The sequence below is a fragment of the Mus musculus genome, chromosome 4 (assembly GCF_000001635.26).
Source record: "Mus musculus strain C57BL/6J chromosome 4, GRCm38.p6 C57BL/6J".
NCBI lineage: Eukaryota > Metazoa > Chordata > Mammalia > Rodentia > Muridae > Mus > Mus musculus.
This window is the reverse complement of record NC_000070.6, coordinates 82,911,953-82,939,464: the sequence shown is the minus strand read 5'-3', so window position 1 is coordinate 82,939,464 and position 27,512 is coordinate 82,911,953. Positions and strand designations below refer to the sequence as shown.

At 42.7% G+C, this 27,512-nt stretch overlaps 1 protein-coding gene and 1 long non-coding RNA gene across 11 annotated transcripts in view, besides 1 other annotated feature; one reads left to right on the top strand and one right to left on the bottom strand.

The window, feature by feature from the left end:
• The window catches only part of Frem1 (Fras1 related extracellular matrix protein 1), a 154,587-nt gene that overhangs the window by 113,042 nt on the left and 14,033 nt on the right, over positions 1-27,512 (top strand). For all 10 annotated transcript variants that reach the window (XR_390326.4, NR_154662.1, XM_006538013.4 and 7 more), the window contains 10 exons: positions 3,292-3,493; positions 4,460-4,604; positions 14,574-14,703; positions 17,166-17,238; positions 22,685-22,834; positions 24,625-24,845; positions 25,451-25,498; positions 25,768-25,932; positions 26,133-26,261; positions 26,818-26,933. Coding sequence is in view for 8 of the 10 variants with exons in the window: in XM_006538013.4 (XP_006538076.1) it covers positions 3,292-3,493; positions 4,460-4,604; positions 14,574-14,703; positions 17,166-17,238; positions 22,685-22,834; positions 24,625-24,845; positions 25,451-25,498; positions 25,768-25,932; positions 26,133-26,261; positions 26,818-26,933 (1,379 nt within the window). In the remaining 2 variants the exon portion in view is untranslated. The remainder of the gene's footprint in view (positions 1-3,291; positions 3,494-4,459; positions 4,605-14,573; positions 14,704-17,165; positions 17,239-22,684; positions 22,835-24,624; positions 24,846-25,450; positions 25,499-25,767; positions 25,933-26,132; positions 26,262-26,817; positions 26,934-27,512) is intronic.
• Positions 2,196-15,784, bottom strand: Gm33260. The gene is made up of 3 exons (XR_390683.3): positions 15,229-15,784; positions 7,379-7,481; positions 2,196-2,399 (listed from the first exon to the last, which is right to left on the bottom strand). It is a non-coding gene; the product is annotated as a predicted gene, 33260 (long non-coding RNA).
• Positions 21,194-24,092: an enhancer, noted in NCBI's record as "VISTA enhancer mm56". NCBI's record gives its function as "enhancer in: forebrain[4/5]" and the evidence as "EXISTENCE:transgenic organism evidence [ECO:0001131][PMID:17130149]".

Genomic DNA, 27,512 nt, shown 5'->3' with positions numbered 1-27,512 from the left:
AGTGGTGAAGCTTTGTGGTCCCTCCCATACCCATGATGAAATGTGGGTGGACCCCGTCTTGTGCAAATCATCAGCGGAGCAGCATCCTTGAGTGCTATGGCCTTGTCATATCTACATGTCGTTTTTACAGTCCATCTCCCCATCCTCTGGCTCTTCCATGCTCTGCATGCTTTTAAAATGGTTATCTAAAGAGCAGGGCTACTTTGCATAAATCTCATTTGATTCTCATAAACATTGTATGTGCTAGGTTTTATTGTCTACATTTCTATACACGAAGAAGCTGAGTATCAGAAGTTAAATAATTTGATCAAAGACGTCAAGTCTGTTTGATTCCAAATTCTGTGTCCCTCCTATGGCTCCATACGGCCACATTTGTAGACTCTCAACAATTCTTGGAGGGCAGAGTGTTTTTCGTCTTTTAGTCAAAACACATCAAGTATGTTCTGGCTCTCAAAACTCTTACACGTACTCTTCTTGGATGGGGTTCACACTGCTCCACACACTTCAACCAACAGCAACAAAGATGGGATTTTGTCTCTACTTCAGGGTACCCTCTGACTAGTGGGATACTATTTTCTCCTTGTTTTTTAGCCTCTGTGTACAGTATCCATATATCTGTGTAGATACACAATACAGATCAATAGGATGTGAGGGACAAAGTGTGTGTCTGAATGACAGAGAGGCACACAGGCACAAGTTGATTTAGGAATTGCCTTATGCTCAAGATGTATTGTGCAAGCAGGCCAGTAGACTAAAACTGGCAGTCAAGGTGATATGGTGGCCTTGGATCTAAAAAGGGTAGAGAGACAAAGCTCTTACTTCTTTGGGGGAATCTCGGTCTTCTCTCTTTGGACTGGCAGTGGATAATTCTCACTCAGTCTACATTACCCAGTCAATCCAGGCCTATGGCCTAGAAGACTTGTCACAGAATTAACCTTCAGGGTCTCTGGGTGTGGATGAGTCTTTGGCACTATGAAGACTGTAGATACTTGGGGAGATGGTGTTGATGTCATCAATACACAGGCACTATGGTGTCTACTGAAAAATGTTTTTCTGGATTTGTTTCCTGAAAGTTTTGAAGAGTTACAAATTCTATATGCAGACACAACTGCTTTCTGTATTCCAGAGATGGAAATGGGGGAATAGGGAGAATGTGCTAGAACTAAAACAGATCTCTCCACCAGAGCGTTCCTCTAACTGTAAAGCTAGTCTAAGAGTTTGTTCCCTGTCTGAAGTTGTGGCAGCTCTCTGTTGGGTTTGGTAAAGCTTATTTTTCATCACAAATGTAAGATGTCCCTTGTGCAAACAAACAAACAAAAAAAACTTGTGTTAAACACTTACGGGGAAAGCATGTGGTTTTTGTCTTCAAATTTCCTTGACCCTTGGTCCCTCAGAGCAGAGAGGACAAGGAGGGTTTTATGAAGCAGCTGGCCCTGCCAGCAATGGAGAAGAGAAAACATGCCCAGTGTCTGGCTTCCAAGAGTTGTTTTGTGAAGACAATACAGTACTTACTGACTGCCACCAAATGATACACTGACCCAGATAAGTAACTCAAGCATGGATCAACAGGTTCTGTGTGGTTCTAAGAGTAACTATGAGTAACCAAGGGAAAAGCTGCTGGATGGAAGAATTAAAAATAACAGATAGACAGATGGATGGATGGATGGATAGATAGATAGATAGATAGATAGATAGATAGATAGATAGATAGACAGACAGATAGATATGGTGTGGCTGACTAATAGCAGGAGGCACACATGACCTTCATTCTGTGGGAAACCACACATGCTCAAGACTGTCACAATCTATAGTCCTCCTGTGAAGGGGACAAGGAGTGTATGTAGACAAAAGGACCTGCCATTACTCTCTATGGGGACTGACATGTCTGGGAAGAGTCTTACTAAATATACCTTAAGTTATCGTAAAATACGCAGAGCCTTCCTTAAAAATAAAATGTCTTCCCCTGTAATGTTTCAAAGCCTTCTGGTCTACCAAGTCAAAGACCTGCTTTTGATGATGCAAAATGTTTAATATATATGAACAAACCAGTATGGCCAGAGGCACAACAGGGGAACCAAAGTGCCCAGCGCTTGTGTAGCAAGACATTTTTAAAAACATTGACCACAACAAATCTTTATTGCTTTTGTAACTTTTGGGTTTATAAACATAACAACAAAATAAAAGCCACAACCCCACCTTCAGCCACCTGGGTTTGGGAGGATCCTAATATGGCTTAGTATGTTTCATGTTTCCTCTTTCATGCCACCGTGACTACGGGAGCTGCTCTTCCCAGGAGATCATCACGAAATTCACAGCCCGAATTCCACCAGCCTTGAAGTGCTGAAAGTCTCAGCATACAATTTTCAGATCCGAATTCGTTAAAATGCTTTTATAGTCATCTACAACAAATCCAGAAAACATAAACACGCTTTTTTTTGCATGCATATGCGTGTAGGGTGTGTGTGCATGCTTATTTACAAATGTGAGAGCATGTTTGTGTGCTCATGTGTGTATGTATGTCCATCTGGTGGCTAGAGGGTGACTTTGAGTGTCTTCCTTGATTACTCTATTTTCCAATGGCAAGGGCTCCCTTGTTGAACACGGAGCTAGCTAGTTCAGCTAATCTGGCTAGCCAGCTTGCCCCAGGGATATCATCTCTGACACAGCCTTACCCAATCCACCACCCTTAAGTATCTAGTCCACTTATTGAGTCTGGTGGTCTTCAGCCTTAGTGGAACAATATACAGGCTAAAGATAATCACTTGCATAATTTTTATAGTGAACTATTTCAGCTTTTCTTCTCAACACTTTGGCATTTGGGCAAAGGCATGTGGGAAAGGTCTTTGGCATTTGTAAAAACCTAGGATTCTGTTTATGTAGTTCATTAAACACAGCAAATCTTTCCGTGGTGCTGACGTTAAATTTGCCATGTAATTTTGGGGTCATTTTTAGTGTTTTCCTTGTGCTTCTGTCATGGTTCATGCATAGTGCTGTGTGCAAGAATGGGCATTGGGTGGGAAGGTGTGGTATGTCCCTTCATAAAGCTAATATTGTAAGGAAATTCAGACAGGGGACATCATAAAGCTGGGTGGAGGTTTGTGATGGAAAGGAAACCTTGGCCCTTGTCTCTGTATTTGTTAGGATAGGGTGAACAAGACAGGCTTCGGCAGAAATCAACAGATAAGGACTCCAAGCGATCTCTGGGTTGAGGAGTTCACTATTGTTGAGCCAGGAAAGCCCTGTGTAGCATAGGGAGAGAAGTCCTTGTGTAACGCTACGTTGGTGATTCAGGTGGATCAGCTGGACAAGGCAGCGCCCCGTATCACACACTTGCACTCCCCTACTCAAGTGGGGCTCTTGAAAAATGGCTGCTATGGGATTTACATCACTTCCCGTGTGCTGAAGGCATCAGACCCTGACACAGAGGATGACCAGATCATCTTTAAGATTTTACGAGGCCCATTGTACGGACGTCTGGAGAACACAACAACAGGTACTTTCCATCTTTTTTGGGGGGGCGGGTGTACTTTCCATCTCAGTCCTTGTAAGTCCTCATTTTAAACTACTAGTTGCTGGCAGAGCTAAAGAGGAACTCAGGTAAGTGTAGGTAGGCCCGTTTGGTGAGTGCTCCCTAGGGCTTGCTGATAGACTCAGTTTATAAATCAATGTTGTTGCTAATAGGGGTTTGAAGCTGAATCTTCTAAATTCATCTTCATAAGGAGAAACAGCTCCTGACACACAGTAGCTGAACTCTTCACTGACTTGTTATTTTGTTTTATTTTCATGTTGTGTTTTATTCAGAACACAGTGCCAGGGTGAGATTGATATTTGAGATTAATTTCTTTCTCCTAGTATGAATCCCCAATTATATCATCTGCTTTTTTAAAAATATGGTTTTTCCCCTAATAGCTTTGCTAAATTTTATATTAGCTCTGCTTCAGGAAGGCAATGATCACAACAACTCATTAAACAGGATGGCAGAGGCGACAGGTTTTATTAACTCCCCATTCCCTTTCTCTTTAGTTTAGGATTATAAGGCAAGTATCTCCAAAGCAAAGCAAACTTAAAGAGGAATTTGAGTCAATCTTATTTGTATCTGAGCATGGGTGCAACAATGCTAATTTTCTTTAAATGGACTTTGGCTTTTTTTTCTCTCTCTTTAAAACAAGGTCTCAGGTAGCGGCTGGCCTCAAATTTGATATGTAGTAGAACACAGCCTTTAACTTTGGATCATCCTTTCTCTTTATTTCAAGTGTTAGCGTTCCAGGTGTATGCCTCCATACAGGGTTTTGGGTGTGTTCTATGCATGCTAGGCAAGTACTACCGCCTGAATAGAACCCCCAGCCCGGCACTCTATTCCTTAAATCTGTTTGAAACAAAACAGCTGTGTGGTTTTTTAATTCTCAAGTGATGTTTGATTTGATTATCCATGAGAGATCCATCTATTTCTTGCTTGTAGGTGAATTCATCCACGAGCGATTTAGCCAGAAGGACTTAAGCCATAAGACCATCCTTTACATCATAAACCCTTCTTTGCAAGTGACTTCCGATATCCTGGAATTTCAGGCCATGGACCCCACAGGGAACACTGCCACTCCCCAGAGGTAACTTTCCATTATTCACTGGCTCTGCATGTCACGTTTATCCGATTAAGAACGTGAAATAATCTTTTCCATACCAGGTCTTTCACTGTTTATAGGGTAAATGTTTACAGGGTAAACCTTTACAATTAATAGGGTAAATTGATGGACTATTTCATAGGCTCATGCAATTTATTTTGGAGAGGGGATTTCTGTTGTATCATTTCTAGATGATGGAGAAACCAGTAGTTCCCAGATTATAAAGGCACTAAAAGGCTCAGCAAACAGCACCCTTTTTATCACGGTTGTAAATGCATCGCCTTTCACACCCTGGGAAGTGACTGTTGGAGGCCTTTCAGGACTGAGCTCAAAGCCTGTGTGTGTTCGTATTGCAGCCAGAGGTCACTCTAGGACTGTGTTAGTCACGACTGGCTTCTGAGCCATGGTGGGTGGGGACGGAGGTGGGGGTGGGATGAAGTAGAAAGAAGCAGCCAAATATATTCTTTCTTACAAAAAAGAAAGAAAGAAAACACTTGCCTCTGTAAGTTAACAAGCCTTATAGGCAAGAAGAAGATAGTATAAACAAAAATAGAGTAGAGGGGATATTAAGTGATATTTATAAACACAAATATATATGATGTAGGATAGTGGCCATAACAAGAACAAATCTGTGATATTAACAAGATTAACAGAGCAGGATAATTTCAGTGACTGTGCCTCCTTCCCAGATGCTTCTGGATATAGACCTTGAATAATTTACTGGCTGACAGATGGTCACAATGAGGTCCATCCGTCCATTTCTCCTGCTGCATTCGTTTTCGTTATTTACTGCCTTTCCCAGACGCCTCAGAGAACATTTAATTCGTTCTAAATTTTGTGTTCACCATATCCAAGACATAAATAATAGCATAAACGAGCACAGCCCTACTATGCTCCCTCTATGTCGAATTGTGAACGGGAAGAGAAACTGAGAAAATGTTCTCAGGGCTGGATTTTCCGTGTCCTCATTCTGTAGTGTAGTTTCACCACTCGCCACCAGAGAGTGCTACAGCCATTGCTAGCAAACCCAGACATCCTGTCTCAGAAATGCGTTCTGATGCGGCTTCTTTTGCCTGTTCAAGTGCAGTCCCTCAGCCTGGTTTATTAAATAACCCCACAGACGATGTTGGTCCCGTGGTTACCATATGCCAGGCGCACAGCACTGGGTGTTAGGGATCAGGTACGAACAAGGAAGACCAGGTATCTGGACTTAAAATCCTGAAGCTATAAACACCCATTAAACTGCCTCTGCCTAAGGGAACTGATTCCTGGAGATCACGGGCTAAAGATTAGATAGCGATAACTTACCTTAAGAGAAAAGAAGAAGAAGGAGAAGGAGAAGAAGAAGAAGAAGAGAAGAAGAAGAAGAAGAAGAAGAAGAAGAAGAAGAAGAAGAAGAAGAAGAAGAAGAAGGAAGAAGGAAGAAGGAAGAAGGAAGAAGGAAGAAGGAAGAAGGAAGAGGAAGAGGAAGAAGAAGAAGAAGAAGAAGGAAAGAAAGGAAGAAAAGAAAAGAAAAGAAAAGACGTTATTTTCAAGAAAAATAGTTGACTACATTCTAAAACTGTTAACAAATTGACTTCACTCAGCCTTATAGTCGTTTAAAAATGGTTCTACTGAAATGCAGTGTTGCTCAGTTCTGCCCCTGAGTGAGTACAAACCTTTGGCCCTCCGCAAGCCAGCCAGCATGGTGTGAGTGACAGAATTTACCCCCAGCAATGATACTAGCTTTCGCCACACTTGAACCCTTTACAAGCCTTGTTGTTAGTCACAGTCGAGTCATTATCACGTGGTTAACAGCGCTATGGCTTCTGAGGAGACTGGTTGAGATTGGCATAGGCATCCTTGTACAGAGATCTCTTTCCATAGGCTCATGCTGGAGATGACGCTATCATCTGGAGATGGCTCAAACCCGTGAAGAAAGATGCCCGCGGACAGATAATTCAAAAATAACTCAGATTTGGGCCCAGCATCCTGTCTGTTACTTCCTTTTGAGGGGGCTCATGGAAGTAAACATTGCTCTGCGTTGTCTCGGTATTTGAGCGGAATAGTTGTGCCCAAGCAGACACGGATTTTGGTTTGGTTTTCTTTCCTGAAACTAAACACACATTTTTCTGATAACAAACAGGGTGCGGGTTTAGCCCGGAACACCTGAGTTTACTTCCCTATCCAACTCTTTTTTATTTTTTTTTAATTTAAATTTTTTTTTCCCAGAGTTGAGGATTGAACCCAGAGCCTTGCGCTTGCTAGGCAAATGCTTTATCACTGAGCTAAATCCCCAACATACACCCCCTGCCCCCGTATCCAACTCTTAAGAGCTGTCTTCTGAACACACACACGCACACGCACACTAAGGGGACAAGAGAGGGAGGCTTTAAAACAAATAAACAAACAAAATTCTAAATAGTGTTTTGTCGTCACAAAACAACCAGTCAGAGCCTACTTACACACACAATATGAACCATAGGCATTTAGAATTTCATGATTTTTAGCTCTACTTAATGTTATTTATTCACTAAAACCGTCATAATTTAGAACTTGCAGGCAAGGAAACAGAGGCACAGAGCTGGAGGAGGCTTACACACGCGTGCAGCTGGTTAGTATGGTAGCTGGGACTCGGCCCTTATTAGCCCATGTGGCCTGCCACCCTGCTCTGCCCCCTTCATCCTTCCTTAATGCTAGCTAAGCCTTTCTTTCCCAGTAGGTATTGGCCACCCAAGCTACAAGAGACATATTTTCCCATGAAGAACTTTAAGGCTTACCCGTTTTTGTGTGTGTGTGGAATCGTGAAAAGCAACTGTCAACGTTCGTGTGGTCTCCATATCTCCTTCCCGGGGGATATAGTGGGGATAATTATCCTTGGATCTGGAGTTGAACAGGCCTGCACTTAGTGATTGCTCACAACAGCTTTCTCATATGTACAATAGGGAACTATTATAGTTACTTTAGATAAATACATGAGGTCCCACAAATGGAAGCATCTTGGGGTCCTTACTACTAGTAGTAATTCCCCTGAGTATCTATGTTAATTCAATTGACCGTTTGAAGAAGTATCCTGAACCATTTGGTAGATGAAAGCCTATCTGTAATTAGATATTGATTTTAGGGTTATTCACAAAGCAAACAATCCATGTGGTTATTCGCAGTAAGCTAAACAGTGTGCTTTCTTTTTGTGCTTTCTGTGCATTCTTAGTTCTGAGGGATTGATAGATGCTCTATTTCATCAAACATAGGAAAGTTTGGTCTGGGTGAGATTAATCAAGTTAGCAGCAGCTAGCTAGTTGGTGAGTGTGTTTAAGTATATCATATCTAGAGGGCTTTGAACCTATTGAATTGTGAGCTAAATAAACATCTTTCTAAAGGTTAAAAAAAAAGTATATCATATCAAAATCCATCAAGCTGATCTTGTTATTGAGACTCTGTGAAAGGGCTCATTAAGTAGCTCACCTCACCTCAACAGGCCAGAGTCCCCCACCCCCGCCCTCCATGTTAGTGCAGGTGACAATTTGTCACAGAACGCATTCAGAAGACACTGCCATAAATAGAAGTTATTTTATAACACTGAAATCCATGGATGCTTGCCTCAAGATTTAGATTTGGCTAAGTGCCTAAATTCTAGGCAGCATGCTAGGTGCTTAAAAACACAATCCTCCAAAGATAATAAGGAAATTAGACTCCAAACACTGAGGTAACTATCTCTGTGCCAGGGGAAGAGTGGCCTCCGAATGTGAACCCTGACATCCAGATCTCAGAGAGCATAGCATAGCTCTTCCTGGCTCTGGCCTTGGCACTGCTCATTCACAAGCTTGCTCTGCTCGCTGGCTCAGCTCGACTGTCCAAACGATCTACGGAGCCCAAGCAAGGCACACAGGGCCCATAGAACTCACTGAGAGCATCCCTGTAGACCAGAGAATGGAACCAATGTACACCAATGTAATGTTCTTAGTACACGGTTCATGTGGACTTCCTTCTGTGTGTGTATGTGTGTGTGTGCGTGTGTGTGAGAGAGAGAGAGAGAGGGAGAGAGGGAGAGAGAGAGAGAGAGAGAGTTAACTTCAAAATAAAAGTTATCCCCTTGGCCCTTCTCATCCAATGCTTTCTCTGATCACTGATTCTTGTCCTCTCGAACAACTGCCCCAGCTGTTCTGTTACTCAGTCTTGGCCTCAGAAGAGAAAAGTTGAAAGAAATGTAAAAGGAGAGGAATTTCTATCAGGCGAACTTTTAAACATTTAAACTGCTTTTATGAAACACCTTGTAAGGGGAGAGGTTGAAGCCATTTCCTCGCTAATGCCTGAGCATTGTCTCCAGCCCAGAGTCAACACGCTTATCCCCAGTCTCGAGCTCCGGAAAGCACAGAGGAAGGGAGAGAAAATGGCACTTATTAAGCACCCACTGTGTACAGGTGCTTTGTACACATTAACTAATTTTAATGTTAATGATTTGACGTGAGTGTAATTCTCCTCATTTTAAGATAATGAAAGCAGAAGCCCAGAGAGCGGGAAGAACTGACCGCATTCCCACACTAATGAATGCTTGCAAGGTGTGCTTGACTCCAAAGGGCGTGTTTGTTCCACTCTCTGTGTTGCCTCTTGGCTAACCACTCCCCATTATCAAGAGAAAATGAAAACTGGGAAGCACAGGTGTTCAAAGTATGAGGTTGTCAGGCTTAATAGCTCCGTCTCTGAATTGATAAACCTTGGAATGCTTAGGAAAATATATTTTAGCATTTCAGTTTTCTGAAGTCAGATGCTGCTGGATTTTAAGTGACCGTCTGGTTATAGGAGTAATGACCTAATCGCGATTCTAGCTTCTCTGAAACCCGTTACTAAGACGCTTGCCACACTTAATGGGCACTCCTGGATGCTCATTAGCTCCTTTGAAGTGTGACTTGCCCTTAGTGTACTTTAAGGAAACTGAGGTATGGAGAGGGTAAAGCACTGTTATTAACCTAGATTGATGTCCCAGATCCAAACCTGACCTTCTAACCCAGAATGCTTCTTTCCATTTGTTCGTATACACGAGTCAGGTAGCTACAAAATAAAATACCAAAAGCACAATTTTTTTAAATTGTAGAACAAGCTCTCTCACTGTGGACAACACTTTTGGAGTGTGGGAAAGCATAACTCTTCGCCATAGGCTAATGACTTGTGCATGGTTGCTAGGTAGCATCCCTTGCTGGCTCCACCTACCAAGTGCCTGGACCACCCTTGTGCTGCTTGTGACAGTCAACAGTGTCTCCAGACATGCCTAGTGCTAAGAATTACAATATGCCTCAGAGAATTGCATACATGCCCAGTTAAGAAACCATGCTTTAGAGCACACATGGGCTGATCCGTGGCCCCGTTACATATGTAGCAGAGGACTGCCTTGTCTGGCCTCAGTGGGAGAGGATGCTCTTAATCCTGTAGAAACTTGATGCCCCAGGGAAGAGGGATGCTAGCAGGGTGAAGTGGGAGTGTGTGGGTGGGTGGGGGAGCTCTCTCTCAGAAGCAAAGGGGAGGCAGGATGGGGTGAAGAATTCATGGAGGGGGAATGAGGAAGGGGACAGCATTTGGAATATAAATAAATAAAATAATTAATATTTTTTTAAAAGAAAGGAATCACATACTAGAAGATCAGAAAAAAAAAAAAAAGAAAGAGTGTTTTGCTGATGACCACTTCTATCATCGTCTTTCTCTCTAACGAGGTCAGAATAAGCTTAAAGAGGTTCAGAGTAAGCTGGGGTTATGAAGAGCATGTGAGAGTTATTTTCAGGGTGTGGAAAAGATGCTAACGATGCTCAGCAAACAGCAGAGTGAGCAGGTAGTTTCTGGGTACCCTTTGGTACTTTTTGTCTTCCATACTCCTCAAGTTGAGTTGCCATACATGGAGAAGCAAAGGCTGCTCCCATGGAACGTGCTTAGAATCAGAAAGTCCAGATACTGTGCTATGCAGGAAACCCTAAACCAGGATAAGGATGACTAAAGAAAATGAAACTTTGGCAAAGAATCTGCAATGTTAAATGAGGTGTCCAAACACCGTGTGTGTGTGTGTGTGTGTGTGTGTGTGTGTGTGTGTGTGTGTGTGTGTGTGAGACTACTTCAAGTTACTGAATGGCAAGAGGGCTCAGCGTAATCCAGCATCATTGCCTTCTGTTTCCAAATGTGGTTCTCGAAGACCAAAATTTAGCTTTCACTTAGAGCAGACCCTCTGCAGTGCTGAGCATCTCCAAACGGGTGGCTCTCAGCTGAAGGTGTCTTTCCTCCCAGGGGTCATCTGAAAAGTCTGGACATAGTTTTGTTGGTCGTTATTGGGGTAAAGTACAAATCTATGTCCACCGGGGTGGTGCTGCTGGACCTTTCAGAGTCCAAGCTATCAGCCTGCAGCAAAGAATGCTTGACTCTGACATCCACAGTGTGAGGTGGGGAAGCCCTGACCTGGGGGCTCCTGCCCATCAACTTAAAAGGTTCACTAGATATGTCTAACACATGGTAGGTATCTTATTAACCATCATCTCCGCCCACAGAATGCACTCTACTCAGTACTAAGAAGAGGGTCCCTTAGATGTGACTATATCAATCCAGCCTTATCTACACAATGCCTACATACCCAGCACTTGAAGATTGTTCTTATAGGTCCCTACATCTGAATGTCTACCTAATACCAAGCCTACAGTCATGTGGATTCTTACAGGGAGGATTACAAAGCAGTTGGCTATATCATTTCTTCTCTCCCCCACCCCATGTATTTGCAGAGAGTTTAAGAATAGAAGGAGCTTTGCAAATACATTACTGCAAAAATGGATTCACAGTCAGAGCACACTGCACGTACCCTGTGGGTATAGGAGGCCTTATTTTTAAAAATAGTTTTTCTGGAAAATCTATAGCCTGGGTTAAGTTTCATGGCTTTTCAACAGATTATTATTACTTATAGTGATTTAGTTTTGGGAAAAATAAATATAGGACATTGTCTGGGGAGTCTTAACCTACAGGCATCGTGCTAAGTCAGAAGGTTCGTCTTGAAAATACACATACACACTCGCGAACACTGAGACTCTGTGCCTTAGAGTGAACAGTCCTCTGGATTGTTCCCTTCTTTATCCAGATCAGAGCCACGCTGCACTGAGTGTTAGACAGTAAGGCTATGGGTCTGTATGGTGGCATTGATTTCTGCTTATTCTGCTCAGTATAAGCGACGGGTGGAACTTCAGAACTCAGCCTTGAAGCTCACCTGACTTTTAGGAGACTTAGCTCAAATCTGGCCACATATATCAGGTCCCCAATTTATTCTGCTGTCTTCTCCCTGAATCACGTTTTTTGTTTTCTTGTTTACCTGGATCCTCTGGGAATTCTTTGCAATTTGTCATTTCTATTGGCTTTTGAATTGACCTTATTGACTACTATTTTGTTGTGCTTTAAGCATAGAGACATTTTTATCTCTTGATCTATTTCATGGTAGGCTTAGATTCTGTTGCATCTCCTTAATCATCAGGGAAATGCAAATCAAAACAACCCTAAGATTCCACCTCACACCAGTCAGAATGTCTAAGATCAAAAATTCAGGTGACAGCAGATGCTGGCGAGGATGTGGAGAAAGAGGAACACTCCTCCATTGTTGGTGGGATTGCAGGCTTGTACAACCACTCTGGAAATCCGTCTGGCGGTTCCTCAGAAAATTGGACATAGTACTACCGGAGGATCCAGCAATACCTCTCCTGGGCATATATCCAGAAGATGCCCCAACTGGTAAGAAGGACACATGCTCCACTATGTTCATAGCAGCCTTATTTATAATAGCCAGAAGCTGGAAAGAACCCAGATGCCCCTCAACAGAGGAATGGATACAGAAAATGTGGTACATCTACACAATGGAGTACTACTCAGCTATTAAAAAGAATGAATTTATGAAATTCCTAGCCAAATGGATGGACCTGGAGGGCATCATCCTGAGTGAGGTAACACATTCACAAAGGAACTCACACAATATGTACTCACTGATAAGTGGATATTAGCCCAAAACCTAGGATACCCAAGATATAAGTTACAATTTCCTAAAGACATGAAACTCAAGAAAAATGAAGACTGAAGTGTGGACACTATGCCCCTCCTTAGAAGTGGGAACAAATCACCCTTGGAAGGAGTTACAGAGACAAAGTTTGGAGCTGAGATTAAAGGGTGGACCATGTAGAGACTGCCTTATCCAGGGATCCACCCCATAATCAGCATCCAAACGCTGACACCATTGCATACACTAGCAAGATTTTATCGAAAGGACCCAGATGTAGCTGTCTCTTGTGAGACTATGCCGGGGCCTAGCAAACACAGAAGTGGATGCCCACAGTCAGCTAATGGATGGATCACAGGGCTCCCAATGGATGAGCTAGAGAAAGTACCCAAGGAGCTAAAGGGATCTGCAACCCTATAGGTGGATCAACATTATGAACTAACCAGTACCCCGGAGCTCTTGACTCTAGCTGCATATGTATCAAAAGATGGCCTAGTCGGCCATCACTGGAAAGAGAGGCCCATTGGACACACAAACTTTATATGCCCCAGAACAGGGGAACGCCAGGGCCAAAAAGGGGGAGTGGGCAGGTAGGGGAGTGGGGGTGGGTGGGTATGGGGGACTTTTGGTATAGCATTGGAAATGTAAATGAGCTAAATACCTAATAAAAAATGGAAAAAAAAAAAGATTCTGTTGCATCAAATGCCAATGAATGAACCAATGTTTCTTAACATAATAATGCATCTTGGGTCATTTTTATGATATCCATCATGCAGTAACCTAATGTTTAATAAGTATTGAATAAACATGTATATGTACAACAAGCATATCTTTATCATGGGCCCCTGTAGTAAGTCTATGCTGGGGTGTCAGTCCACCCCAGACCATTATTCTTAGGCAGACCAGTACTACTGGATTTATTTTGTTGGTGAGCTTCGCATATTGTGGTAGTGACCTATGACCCCTACAAGGCTGGAAAACTAGTTGTTGAACCTTTCTGACCTTAGTCTTTCTAAGTTCTTTAGATGACAACCACTAAATAGGGCAATTTCCATCAAATGTCAGATTTATTCATGGTATATCAGAACTATTTATGAATCATACTCAGCTGTATACAGTTGGCCCTCTGTGTCATGAGTTTTGTAGATATAACCAATCATAATTCAAAGTTATTTATTACAGAATTATGTCATGTTGAATGCACAGACCCTCTTTCTTGTCATTATTAACCTCTAAGCAATATAGTAAATCAGCTCCTTACAGAGGAGCTACACTGTATTTGGTATTGTCTGTCATCTATAGATGAAGTAACGCATACAGAAGGATGTGTGCAGGCTGTATGCTGTACTCAGGCTGTGTGCTATGTGCAGGCTGTGTGAGACTTGAACTTGTACACATGCCGGCATTAGCAGTGGGTCCTACTTTTCTGTGGACGCTGAGGGATGGCCAGGATTGCACCCGAGCTGCATACTATTGTGTCTCTTTCACACGCACAGAGAGGAACAGGAGTTAGGAACAAAGCACGTAGACACTAATTCCTAAGCAGGTCCTGGGGAGAACTTTTCCTTAAAGTGAACCCAGGGTCAGAGATCTTCCTAGAATGAATAGACTCTTGAGCTTCATGCCTGCTGGTTTCTTTCCCTCCACACACACTCAAATTTGAACCTCTGCCTCATCACAAACAACTGTGGGATTTGGAAATTCTTTTAATCTTGTTTCATTTATGAAATAGAATTTCGAACATTTTATTTGTTCCCTCACAAGGTCATTATAATTATCAAAGAAGAAAATGTGAGAGTTTGTCATGAACAAATATTCCAAATAACTGTGAAAGGTTTCTGTGATTGGCATGGATTAATCAAACTGCCATTGGATGGAACTCAGTGCTCAGCTCTCATCGATCTGACCATACTGAGGGACATTCTCATGGGTCCTAATGATGTCCTTTCTCTCTTTTTTTTAAAAATTCACAGCTTGGACTTGAGATGGTCGTATATTGAATGGGCCCAGACTGCATATGAGGTTTGTGAGAATGTGGGCTTATTGCCCTTGGAAGTTACCAGAAGGGGATATCCCATGGACTCAGCCTTTGTGGGTGTAGAGGTAACAACTCTAAACTGCAAATTGTCAAGATAGAACTTAATGTTGCGCCTTTGATGATCTTCTTGGAAAATTTGCAATGGGCAAGGATCACAGACTGCAGGGGCGGGGAGAGTTACTATATGCCAGAGAGTCCAAGTATACAACATCTTTGTTCTCCAGTCTTTCAGGGAATTCCTAGTTTAAATTCCTAATTTAAAATCCACTGGTTTTGAAATCCAGCTACTTCTACACTTTCTTTAGCTTTCAAGTTTGATTTCACAGAAATATCTGACTTAGCGACTCTGTCTTAAATTCCACCTTGGAAGGTATATGCAGCTCCTATGAGATGCCTGAAGCAGTCACCAGCAAATGGAGACCTAACAGGTGATCCCTTCTTCAGCAAGATGCTTCTAGACAGACTCATTGACCTATTAGCATCTTGTGCTGGAACTAGAGGCGAGGTCTGAGACCACAGGAATAGACATAAGCCTAGTGTGAAATGTATCCACATCACGCAGGAGTAGAAGAGCACTTTGGGACAGTTACCTGCAGTGTGGAGTCCTCACATGGTTAGGATTTGCTGTCCTTTCCTTGGGATGGAGCACAACCTGAAGCTTGTAGAGCTGAAGTGGTTTTCGAAGTCATTGTAACAGCAGCCCTTCCAGAAAGTGGGCTTGTAGAGTAAGTTTCTTTGCTTTGATGGGGACTGAAAGAGACTCCTACTCAGTCTAACAGGACGAGCCTCTGGGTGAGGTGGCATCTCTGTTAGTAGAAGTTATATTGAGTGTTACAATTAAAACCCCTTGGACCTAAACCTGCGCACATCCAGACTGGCTGTTTATCTTTCTAGTGGACATAGGTCTCTGTCTCATTGTGGGGAGCAGGTATGGCTGCAGTCCCGGGTGCCATCTTGGAGGTGTTTTATCATTGAAGTAGAAAAGCTGGCACTTCCCATAACTCCAGGGAATGTCTATGGGAGAGAAGAGAATTAATCTGGTGTGGTTTTGTGAACAATCCCCTGGTCCTTTACAGTGAGTTCTACATATCTGAGTAAAGCGCTTAGGGCTACATTACCACTCACCTTGACACGTAGAAAGAACGTATATGGGACTTTAGTCTACATAAAAAGTTGTATGATCCTGACAGTCAAGGGTGCAGGCCTTCATCAAGTGTAGTGCCTGAAGCTTTGGGGACTGTTTGATATGGGGCGTATAAAACCTGCCATCTTACATGAGATTGTATGGGCTACTTGACTGAGAAGAGAGAGAAGGCATGCTTTTGCCCTGTGCTGTCTGCCAGCGCTGCATTTGTCCCTTCACCTGATATGTCTTTCCAAACACCTTGCATCAGACATGCTTTTCCCACCTAGGATTCTGTAAACCCGGTGGTGGTAAATACTAGGTAATTGTGTATGTGAGAACCATGCAGACAAATGTAACTTCCAGCATATGGTGGATGCAGGTGTACAATGGGCTGCCTTTTCCCAGCAAAAGCTGGTTCAGGGGGAGCCTTGGCACTGAACACTGAAGACAAAGAGTAAATGGACGCCTAAGAGGTAATTTCTTCTTCAGCAAGATGCTTCCAGACAGACTCATTGACCTATTAGCATCTTGGCTGGAACTAGAGACGATGTCAGAGACCACAGGAATAGATGGGCATTTCATAGCTTCAAGTTGTACCTTTCGTTCCTCTCACCATCTTAACCATCTTCAACATCTTAAATATGTGTGAATTAACGACTACCTGGGTCTCACTCAATGACCCTTTACAAGCTCACCACAGACTTTTATTTTTTAGCAGACATGTAGACTCTCCTTGGGCATCTAAGACCATGACTTTGGATGCCTCCTTGGATTTTAGACCTGGATCAGGGACTGAATGGGGCAGTCAGTAGTTGAGTTAGACCAGAATAATTTTCCCTCTGTACGGCTTTCATAACAAGGCCTCTAGAACTGGGGGGTCCTAGGTGTGGATTGCCTGCACATAACTTCTTAGCACGACTCTCAGTCCCAGAAGGCTGGTGCTGAGTGAGGGATCCATTGAGGCAGTGCTCAGGTGGTTAGTCTGGCCTGAGGGATCTCTGTGTGCTGGAGCTCACGGGCCCTCAGAGATGGTGCACAGGCTCGCTGGGCTCCCTGGGTTTCCTTCTCCCTTGCCCTCTTCCTTCTCCATTTATGACCAAGGGAGGAGATGGAATAAAATGGCTCTCATAACAAAGAGAACAATAAGGTTGTAAACTTTGTATTCCAATAACTGGGTACTTTTAAAGGGAGAAAGGATCTTAAGGGGGAGGGAAGCATACCACAGGGCCTGGACCCAAAATGGTTTATTATAATTTAAAAGAAAAAAAAAAACCTACCTAGCATTAAAAACAGATTTGAGACCATGAATTTAGTCTGGTATGGGGGTGGGGAGAGTAACCATTTCTCTAGTGGAGAATACTTACTTTTATTTTTTTAAATGGCTTTTTCTTTCCTACTAAGGTTAACCAAGTGTCAGCTACAGTTGGAAAAGATTTTACTGTCACTCCATCCAAACTGCTTCAATTTGACCCAGGTACGTTTTGTGTATCTGGTTTGTTTCATTTTCCATAAGCGATCTGGAGACTTCTGAGAACACAGGATATTATGCAATTTCAGCCAACTAGAAGATCGCCAGGGAGCCTTACCACCCTTTGCCCAACAGACGGGTTTGGTCTGAAGTTCTGCTCTTATATATAGTCTTCTTACAAGTGAATATTTATTTAAACTGAGAAAAAAGATCATAGCAAATGATAAACATAAAATTATCAAAAGTAAATATTCAAAACAATCCAGAAAGATAAAAAGTAACCTAAACATCATTATAATATAATGTTAATTTATCCATATATTTTGGTAGGAATTTTTCAAATGTTATGATTCTACAGATTGCTCAAAGGAGTTTCTAAATGATTTCTTTTGAAATAAGTTTTCATAACAGGCTTCCAGGGCAAAGCATTATTTCATTGAATAGTACTTACTTTGATTTAAATCCGTGGATTTAAATAAAAATTTGCTGAAAATTTTGCTGAGTACCAAAACGTACAATATCAAAGTGTGTTTTTTTTTCTCCTGAAGTTGTTCTACTGTATGCAACATATAGACATGAAAATATTTGCCAACAGAACTTTGGAAGCCAAAGTGAAAGCCATTGTTCTAGGGGAGGCAACATTCTAGTGGGGGGGGGGGGAGGAAGAAGAAGAGGAGGAAGCCTGAAGCACTAATACTGAAGCACCACTTACTTCTGGAGAAGACTGCCTTAAAGCCAGGAGGCTGGACACCACCCTTCTAGGCTTCCCTGTGGGTGGATTTAACTCTCTCCTTCCCTATGGTCTATAATGGACCTGGGTCACTCACCTAAGAACAAATGGACAAATGCTAGAGAAGTGGCCAGGGCTTGCAGCTTTGTACTGTAGAGATGTTCTGTACCTGGACCGCATTCTGCCCAGTGTAAGGTCACTAAAATGACTGAATGTCACCACCATCCCCAAACTGATGATCTTAGTATTTAGGGATGTCTTTGTGCTGTTCACAACCAGAAGCATAGCATATGAAGATGATATGGTTTTTCTATATCAGAGTACCACAAGCTGAGTAGTTTTAAACATAGACATTGCCTTGCAGTTTTCGAGGCTGTTCAGTCTTAGACCGATGTGTGTCAGTCTGTGAGGAAGAATCTCTCCTGTCTCTTTCTTGTGCGCCTTTTGAGGTTTGCTGGCGATCTGTGGTGGTCCTGGCTCTGCCTCTGTCTCCCTAGTCCTTGTCTTCCCCTTCACACGATGCTCTCCCTATGGATTGAGTCTCCCTCATCATAAGGACCCAAATGAGCTTACGTTCAGGAGCTACCCTGTTCCACCATGACATCATGCTAATTAATGACCATGCCATCACCCCATTTATAAATGATGTCACATTGTGAGGTCCTGGCAGTTAGTTAGGAAGACCTCACAATATAAGCGGTGGGGGATACAATTCAGCCTCTAACAATGAGCCTTGAATTTGACATGCAACAGCTCAGATATTCTTGCTAGCCTCCTTCCCATGTTATTTGGCTTTCTGATATGGAGTGGGTTTTCTAGGCTGACCATGTTATTGCTGATCTGTATTCAACGTTTAGCCTTAGGTTTCTGCAGGTTCCTTAGTCCTCTGCTCTACCAAGAAAGAGTTAATGTTCTTTTGTCCTGGTGTTTTAAAGGACTTGTTTGAAAGTCAATCATTTTTGTCACATGCCCTTTTTATTACCCATGGCTGTTTGTTGCAAGTTAGGTTTTCAGCAGCTCACCAGGCACTCTGTTTGGGTTTGGAAGAGCTGGAATGTATCACACTAGGGGAGACTCAGAAATTTATCTGTTGGAGATTCCGCTACATAAGATAAATGCCCGTTTGTCTAGAAGAGTTTACATGCTGTTTTGATAGCTACTAATGACTTCTGGGGCCCCCAAATGGTCTCAGGATTTTAAGGATTGTTTATACATTGAGGAATAATACAAGCACATTTTATACATTTTTTTAAAAAGCCACACGCTTGGCTGCCCATGAGTTTGGAATTTATTAAGCCAGAAATAATTTCATATCATGAAGCCTTACTTTAGAGAATTAAAAAAAGTCCCCCACATCCACAGGTCCTATAAATGTTTATATACTTTCATATTGTAAATCCTCGTCTCTTTTAGATGTCCCCAGCTCCATCCTATCACTTTTGCCAGGAGCAATCTATTCATTTCTCTGGAAATATCAGCTTCCCTGATACCAGAGAAACAGAATGGATCATCCAGTATGTGTGTTACTGTGAGACTGAAGAGCTCTTCCTGGGGAGGGATGAAGGCTTGCCTGTAGCACTTCACCAAACCTTGCAAACCAGGGTCCTGAGACTGGCATTCAGCTGCTCTGACCTGAAGTACTGCAGTGCCTGTGCAAACACTCTAAGGAAAACGAGTGCTTTCCTTTAAAACATGTCCCTGAAAGATTTGATGCATTCTTAATCAAATCGTCATCATTCTGAAAAGTCAAAATGTTTTCCAAAGGAACAGCTCTCTAATTTGGCATTTACTGAAAAATATTGAGAAAATGTCTCTCAACAGAGAAATCTGCTTTGTAGGAAAATATCCAGGAACTCGGCTTCTTTATAAAATGGGTGTGTTTTTATGACAGGATACCCCTTCTGCACTCCAACACCTTTTGTTTTCTGGAAATGGGAAGAGGCAGTTCAAGCCCCCTAGAAACCCAGAGACATCTCAGGGAGTTAAGGGACACTTTGCACCTGGGAAGTGAAGGAAGCAGGGGACCAAACAACAGCAATGAAAAATCCCATTCACAACCTGAGGCAGTGACCCCCACACCTGGGAGGCTAGAAACCAAGTTAAAATGGAGGTCAGCAAGTCAGATGCTCTTGAAAAGACTCAGAGAAGATCTCTTTAAACTCTTAATTTCATAAAGATCTAGTGAAAACTTTAAAGGCCTTTTTGTTGTTTTGTTGGTTGGTTTGTTTAAAAAGTGATACTATCATTTCTTTCTGAAATAAATTTTCAAATAGGAGGACAACTGTTTGAGATGTGGAAATATGTCTCTGTGTGTTGGATTTTTATTTAAATTGTACCTAACCTTATGATGCTTGGTGGTCAGAACAGTTCTCTGAATATTAACAATCTCAGCCTTCATCCCTCTTCATTGCCCATCTCATTTTATTTCCACGGCTGCCTCTAACGTCCCAGAGTCTCTGGGTACCCAACCTTCACACAGACACTCAAATTCACTTTGCTAAAGTGTTTGCTTTCAGAATGTCAGTGATGTCCTCCCTCATTAACCATTGTCTAAAGCCCAAACCTAGCCACTTGGTGTAACACAGCTATAGAATAGAATCTCCCTGCAACCCGTGGCCTCTTTTCCCCAGATGCAACTTCCCCATCCAGCTGATCTATTTACCACTGCCCTGACCCAAACCTCAACTTTGCTAACTTCCTTAGATTGCTTCTCATTTCTTCCCTCCAAATCTGTGTATGTGGATCTACAGGCATCTAGTGCACACACTGCATTCTGATCTGTACATGTGGATCCTATAGGCATCTAGTTAGTGCACACACTGCATTCTGTATATTTTTTCAGCTAATCACACGTAGCTTTTAATAGTTACTTGACTTTTCTGGTAAGAAGAAGAGCTGCAGAATCCCTGGGTCCCATATCCACCTAGTCAACCAAACACAAATCAAAAAATAATCAGAAAAAAAAAACATTCTTTCTGTAATGACTGTGAACCCTTTGGTTTTCTTGTCATTAACTGGGTCAAGGTACAAGATTCGCAAAGTGTTCATTATATTGCTATTATAAACAATCTACAGATGGTCTAAAGTTTACAAGAGAATTGCACAGGGTATGTATACAAGGGACTTAAGCAACTGCTGCAGATGTTGGCATTCAGTGGGAGTCCTGAGACCAATCTTCTTGGGTACCCAAAGACAATTTGTCTCCTCCAAAAAGTTTCAAACTCCTTTAGGTCAGAGCTTGGCTTATGCTGCATGTCTGGTGTTCTCCATAGCGTCTAGTGCAGAGGGAAGCACTTAGGGATAAAACACACATTTTGGCAGACCCACTCGTCCATCAGTGAGTTGGGAATTAGTTAATGTCTTATATTAGATAGTTCAACTTCTGATTTTGCAAAGACTGTAAAAAGAGATCATCTGAGACCACAGAAGATGCTGAAAGCATCATAAATCGGACACCAGCTTGTTCTTTACCAAAATGACTGCAGATGCCCCCATTTTCCCTATAAAGGCAGCCCAGTTCAGAAGTGAACAATTTATCCTTTCTAATGAATGCTGCAGGGATCCATGATATGCTGAATGGGCCATAAGAACTCTATGAGACATACTTTTGAGAAGGTGGCTGTCATGTAGGTGACAGAGTAACAGACATATCAGCATGCAAGCAAAAAAGTCAGTTTTCAGAAGAGAAGGCTGGGAAAGAGTGTTTAGCCACTGTATAGAGAAAGACTTATGGATATGGAAGCACCCATAGGCAGGGGAGGCAGGACAGACTTCCAAGCTTTGCTCTAGAGCCTAAACTGTAAACTTACTGTCCTTTGTCCCTGTCTCTGCCTCTTATGCCACCAAGCAGCCTTCAGCTTGCTTACCTCTGCCTTCACCTTCCCTTCTAAGTAAGTCAGGAAGATGTTTCACAGTTCCCATCATGCACACTGCTGGAGATTGAGACTGTTTCAGAAGTGTCTTCTAGCCTGAGTACTTTGTGTCTCCGATTTGAATTTGCCTTCCATCCTGATGGGACAGATTGGCTGGGATATCTTAGCGAATGAAGAGTTATGTTAAGTTCAGAAGGTTATGTGGAATAAACTTGTTTGTACTCCATGTTAGACACAAAGAGGGGACATGGAGGCTGGACCAGTCTATGGGTACAATCCTCAGCCCATACATTCTCTCTAGGAGAGTATGCAACTATTGAACATTGCATCAATCAGAAAAATCATCCATGGGCTAGAAGATCTGGGGGTGGGGGTGATAGCAGCCGATGCAGGCAGCAGTTGGAGTACATGAATCACGTCAAGGATTCTGTGAGGTGCCTGAAGTACCATCCAAAAATCACTTCTGTCTGCTGCACCCTCTTAAGATTTTTGCAACTATTAAGATTTTCAAATCGTAGTAACTATTTATTCTAAGGCACAGAGGGGGTGGGGTTGGAAGAAAAATTATGTCTGGGATTTTGTCTACTAACCTTTTATCCTCCCCCTGTGTAATGCTGCTTACTTTTTGTTACAGTGTTTGCATTGAAGGCCGGTCATCATTGTCCAGGAACAAATGCACTCTTTTTATATTATTTGGGAGAACAGCAGGGCCTCAGTGAGTTGGTGGCAGTACAATAGCTCACTCGGGCTACTGCAGTCTAGCGGTAGACATGTTAATTAATATATTTCTCTGACACCTAGGTGATTGAAATAGCAATTAAAGAGTAATTAAAATGTTTACTTCTTGTAGGAATGTCAACTAAGATGTGGAATATAGCAATTACCTATGACGGATTAGAGGAAGATGATGAGGTCTTTGAAGTAATTCTGAACTCCCCTGTGAATGCGGTTCTTGGCACGCAGACAAAAGCGGCGGTGAAAATTTTGGACTCAAAAGGAGGTATTCTTTTGATCCTCGTCTTGAAATCAGGAGCAGTCCTGGCGCCATGGCTGCTGGCTTGCAGCAGCCAACATGCTTGATAACGCCTTCAAATCAAAATGCGTAATTTCTTGTCAAGAAAGCCGCCTGCACCATGACTCCCGGGTTCTTTATTCTGGTGTGTGCTTCATGTGGTTTTTCCTCCTGCTAAGAGCAATGGCTGCAGCGAAGCAACAAGTCAGAGCCCTGGTTGCTTTTTTCTAACCATTTGTTGTTCTCACCAAGGGGGAAACAATGTTGGTGAGAATCTATGGACAATTATTTCCCCCCTGAGTTTGCAGGGCTGTAATTATCTTTCCTCTGTTAAGGAGAGCTCTCAGTGCCCAAAACAGGAGCCCCCACTGTAGTGTGACCAGGAAAATTCTAAGAAGGGAAGGAATTGGAGGAAAACAGACGTGAAGATGCAGCTGGCTGGGGATTCAGGGGGCAGCTGGAGAATACTAATGAATGACTTGGTGAGGCAGAGCCAAACGGTTCTGGGAAGAGCCTGCTAGAGAGCAACCTACAAATAAAACGAAAAGCAAAGCCCTTGGCGCTCTGAGGGTTTGTTCTGCCAAAGTCCTTCTGCTTCCAGTTCCTTATCTATGTGACACTTTATGTGTCCAGCGTGACACTCGATTTCAAGCCTTTTTTAAATGCTTGTCATGCCCCGTGATCTGCAGTTTTCTTCCTTACCTATAATCTGGTGTCCCCTTGCTTACCTTATAATAAAAGTGGGTGTTGTCTCCTTTGCTCTGTACACCCACATTTCCATGACATCTCTCATCCCCCTTTTCTCCACACCACGTGTACTTCTTGGCCAGCAGGAATTTCCACTCACATTGAGTGTGGGAAATATACACAAACAAAAATGCTCTGGACTTGGAACGTAGCTCAGTGGCAGAGTGCTTGCTTAGCCTGCAAAAGGCTCCGTGGTTGAATCTCCGTGCTGCTAAAAATAAAATAAATATTCAGCCAGGTTCTTTCGGCAGGTCGTTTTGTTTTCTTGTTAATTGAGGTTTTGTAATTGTTCTTTAATCTTTAATTCCTTTTTACTTATGGTTTGGTGGGGAGGTCAGAGGACAACCTGTGGGGATCTGTTCTCTCCTCTTATGTGTGTTCCCAGGATCAAACTCTGGTAGCCAGGGTTAGTGGTCAACATCCCCACCTGCTGAGCCACTTCACTGGCTAGTTTGTTTGTATTTGGTGGGCTGTTTTCTGCACCTTCCCAGAAATATTCATTGTTGAAGTTTCTAGTAGAGACTCTCTTAAGATTCACTAGGGTTTTGTCCCTTTAGAGTTGATTGCAAATATTTTACAGCTGCTGCTTGTTCACCGCTCCCTTTAAACAATCCTAGTTTGTACCTCTAAAAGACTGGAGGAAAACTCGATTCCTTTCCCAGTGTTGGGAGGGGGTGGCACTTGATCGGTGAATAAACCTTCCATGTTGGGGAGGATCACAGGAGGGAAGTGAGCCGGTTTCCTAAGCGTCTGGAATGATTATCAAGCCATGACAATGATTTTCATCTATGATTTGTGGGATGGATTTCATGAGTTTATAATCACCCCATCCATGTGCAGAAGGGATACCGCTTTCCCAGGTGGAAACTGATGACGAGAGAGGGAGTTTCTGGCAAATGGGAAAAAGGCAACATCTGGTGGGAAATTCATCCGTCTAGGTTTAATGACAAGCTGTTCCAGGAACTGTGTCAACGCCATTGCTTATGTGTTTGTGTAGTGTACTGATTGCCTGCCATCTTGCATGCCTCCAGGACGGTGCCATCCTTCAAATTCCTTCAACCAAAGCAAGCACAGCACGTGGGGGAAGGGCCCTTGGCATCCGCTGCCCTCAGGCTCATCCTCGCTCACCACTTCAGGTTCTCCTCTTCTGGAAAGGCCTCCTCCATCTTTCACCAGTGGAGATGCTCTTCAGGGTTTTGGTCTCACCGACCTCACTCAAAGGAAGACAATGACCCAGGGGAATGGCAAATCAGTAAGGATGAAGACTGGGAGTGGGTGTGTGGGGATGTGTGATAAGTGGCTGATACAGTGCAGAACGGTTTGGATTCTCATAGTGAGTGCTTTGTGGAGTCATGCAGTGCCTTTTATGTGCAAATATCATTATGCTGACCCACTCCACTAACTGTGCCAACTGAAGCGGTAGGCACATTCATTCAGCCGTGTGAATCCTGCTTTGGTTCCTTTTTATGATCAAGATAGATAGGGAACAATCAGTGGTCCTAGAACAGAAGCACGGTTAAGTGACCCCCTTGGGTGTGGAAGCTATGATGCCCACCAGGCACACTCTCACATGTGTGTGCATGCACGTGTGTACCTGTGTGCTTTCCTGAATCTCTCTGTGCTACAGATGCACTGAAAACGAAAGCCACCTCTCTGTCCTGCTTGTCAGGAATCAGCATGATCATGAGCTGTGGTTAGACATGATGGTTTACAAAATTCTATTGAACCTGGCATGAAAAAAAAAAGTCTCGGGAAATATTCTTTTTAAGTTTTCAGTTATTTCAGAACCTTACTAAAATATACTGCTACTTGCTTTTAAAGTCGGTTTTGCGCACATACGTCTTTTGTTGCTTTCAGGTTCTCCCATCCTCTGTTTGTAGAAATGGGACAGACACCATCTACAATGTAAGCACAAAGAATTGCCAAATGTCTTAAGTTCATAGATGTCTTCATAGAAGTGATACTATTATATTTTTCTCTTTCTCTATTTTCCCGAAGTTTTTTTTTCTGAAAAAGTTTTTTTTTTTAAAGAAGATTGGGTGATTGAGAAAAATCCTTTTTGTCTCTTTGCCTTGATGCTGTCTTTTAAATGCTTATTATCATTATTAAAAGGTTTGTGTACTTTCTCAGTGTTTATTTTTCTCTCATTGTTTTTGTTTGCTGTTTTCCTCAAGTACCATGGTATAGTTTCCTTGAAACTAGAGGGCGACAGATTCTCAGCTCACAAACGGAAGGCCAAAATATCCATTGTTAGTCAGCCACAGAGGACAATCAAGGTGGCAGAGCTGCCTCTAGCTGATAAGGTGGAATCCACAACTGATTTGCACTTTCTCAGACAGGTATGGAAATCTTCCTTCCTTCCTGTTTGCCTTCCAGCAAGCTGTTCCCTGGGCCACAAACACACTTCATTCACAAAATGGACCCCAAGTTGGGGGACAGTTTACTTGACACAGATGTTGTACTGTAGATGAAGACCCAAGGAAGGAAACTGCTATCAGCTTGCGTGAAATCAATTCTAATCTGCCACTCTTGCCTACAGGGTCTGCGGCCCTTGTTTCCAAAGAATTGTTCTGTGGACTTAAAGGGACTCTTTCATTTTGAAGAAAGCACCCACAGATTGTATCAATGTGATGGGATCTCCTGGAAAGCCTGGAGCCCCCAAACCAAGGTGGGACATTGGCTATAGCTAAGCACCTTTAATGAGCAATATGCCATTTAATGAGCTTACAGCGTGATTCAATGTGTGATTCTCAAATCGCACATGTCTTTTCTTATTATACCTAGAAAGCCATGAGGGAAACATGGTACGAAGTGACTTTTTAAGATCCAAAGTATAAAGCCAGGTGGTGGTGGTACCTGCTTTGAATTCCTGCAGAGACAGGTAGATCTCTGAGTTTGAAGTCAGCCTGATCTATAGAGTGAGTTTCAGGACAGCCTGAACTACACAGAGTCTGGGGGAATAAACAACAGCAACAACAAGATCCACAATATAGTATTAGACCAGTCGATTTTGTTTAGTTATCAGAATGTCAGTGGTATAACATTGAACCATTTCTGACTGAGGTAGTCCTTTCAGTAAGAAGTCATTTATTTCTTAAGATGAGAAATTACAGCGAGGGCTTCCTCTGCTTCGCTGAAGTGAGAAGGCTCACAGGCTTGTACTATGAGGCCGACTTCAGATGATCAAGTCCATTCCGGGGTGAACACGCACAACTGTCTTGCAGGGGCTGGAGGACAGATCCTGCCCAGGTGGATGGCTCCTTCATTCTGGCTACTGTCACATCTTGGTCACAAGACAGAAAGGCACCTGGACCACAGCTACCCGAGCTTGCAGAGAACAGTAAGGAACCCGACATCACACGTGCCTGCCGTTTTCCTTATTTTCACATGGAAATGTAGGCCTGCATAAGTCATTGAATAAGTATTGAACGTCTACTGTCTGTCCAGCTTTGTCTAAGGAGCCTAAAGGGAGTTTGTAGTTTGGAATGGATTTGTGGCTGACTTTGATACTTCTGTCTGCTAAGGTCTTTGCTGTTATGGCTATACTGGTGTCACACTCTTTTCTGTTTCCTTTTATTTCCACGTTTTAAAGAAAAAGTCTAACAACTTTCCTGAGTTAGCAGCATGGTGGCTTCTGATATTTTCTCATCTCTCTTTGTTCCCCCTTCAAATGACAGACATCCATGCCTATTGATTTTAAAGTACCTGGTAATAAAAGGCCTTGGCATCCAGCCTCTGGCAGTGCAGGAGGCACGGATGCCCATAAAGCCAGGCGAGTAGGACAAAGGCTCACTGGGTAACAGTCAATAAAAGATGACTTGTGGTCAGATAATGACAACAAAATCCATCTGATCCAGAAGGAGTTTGAAAATGCATATGTAGCAGTCCTTGACCAACCTTTTTATTTGATAACCTGGAT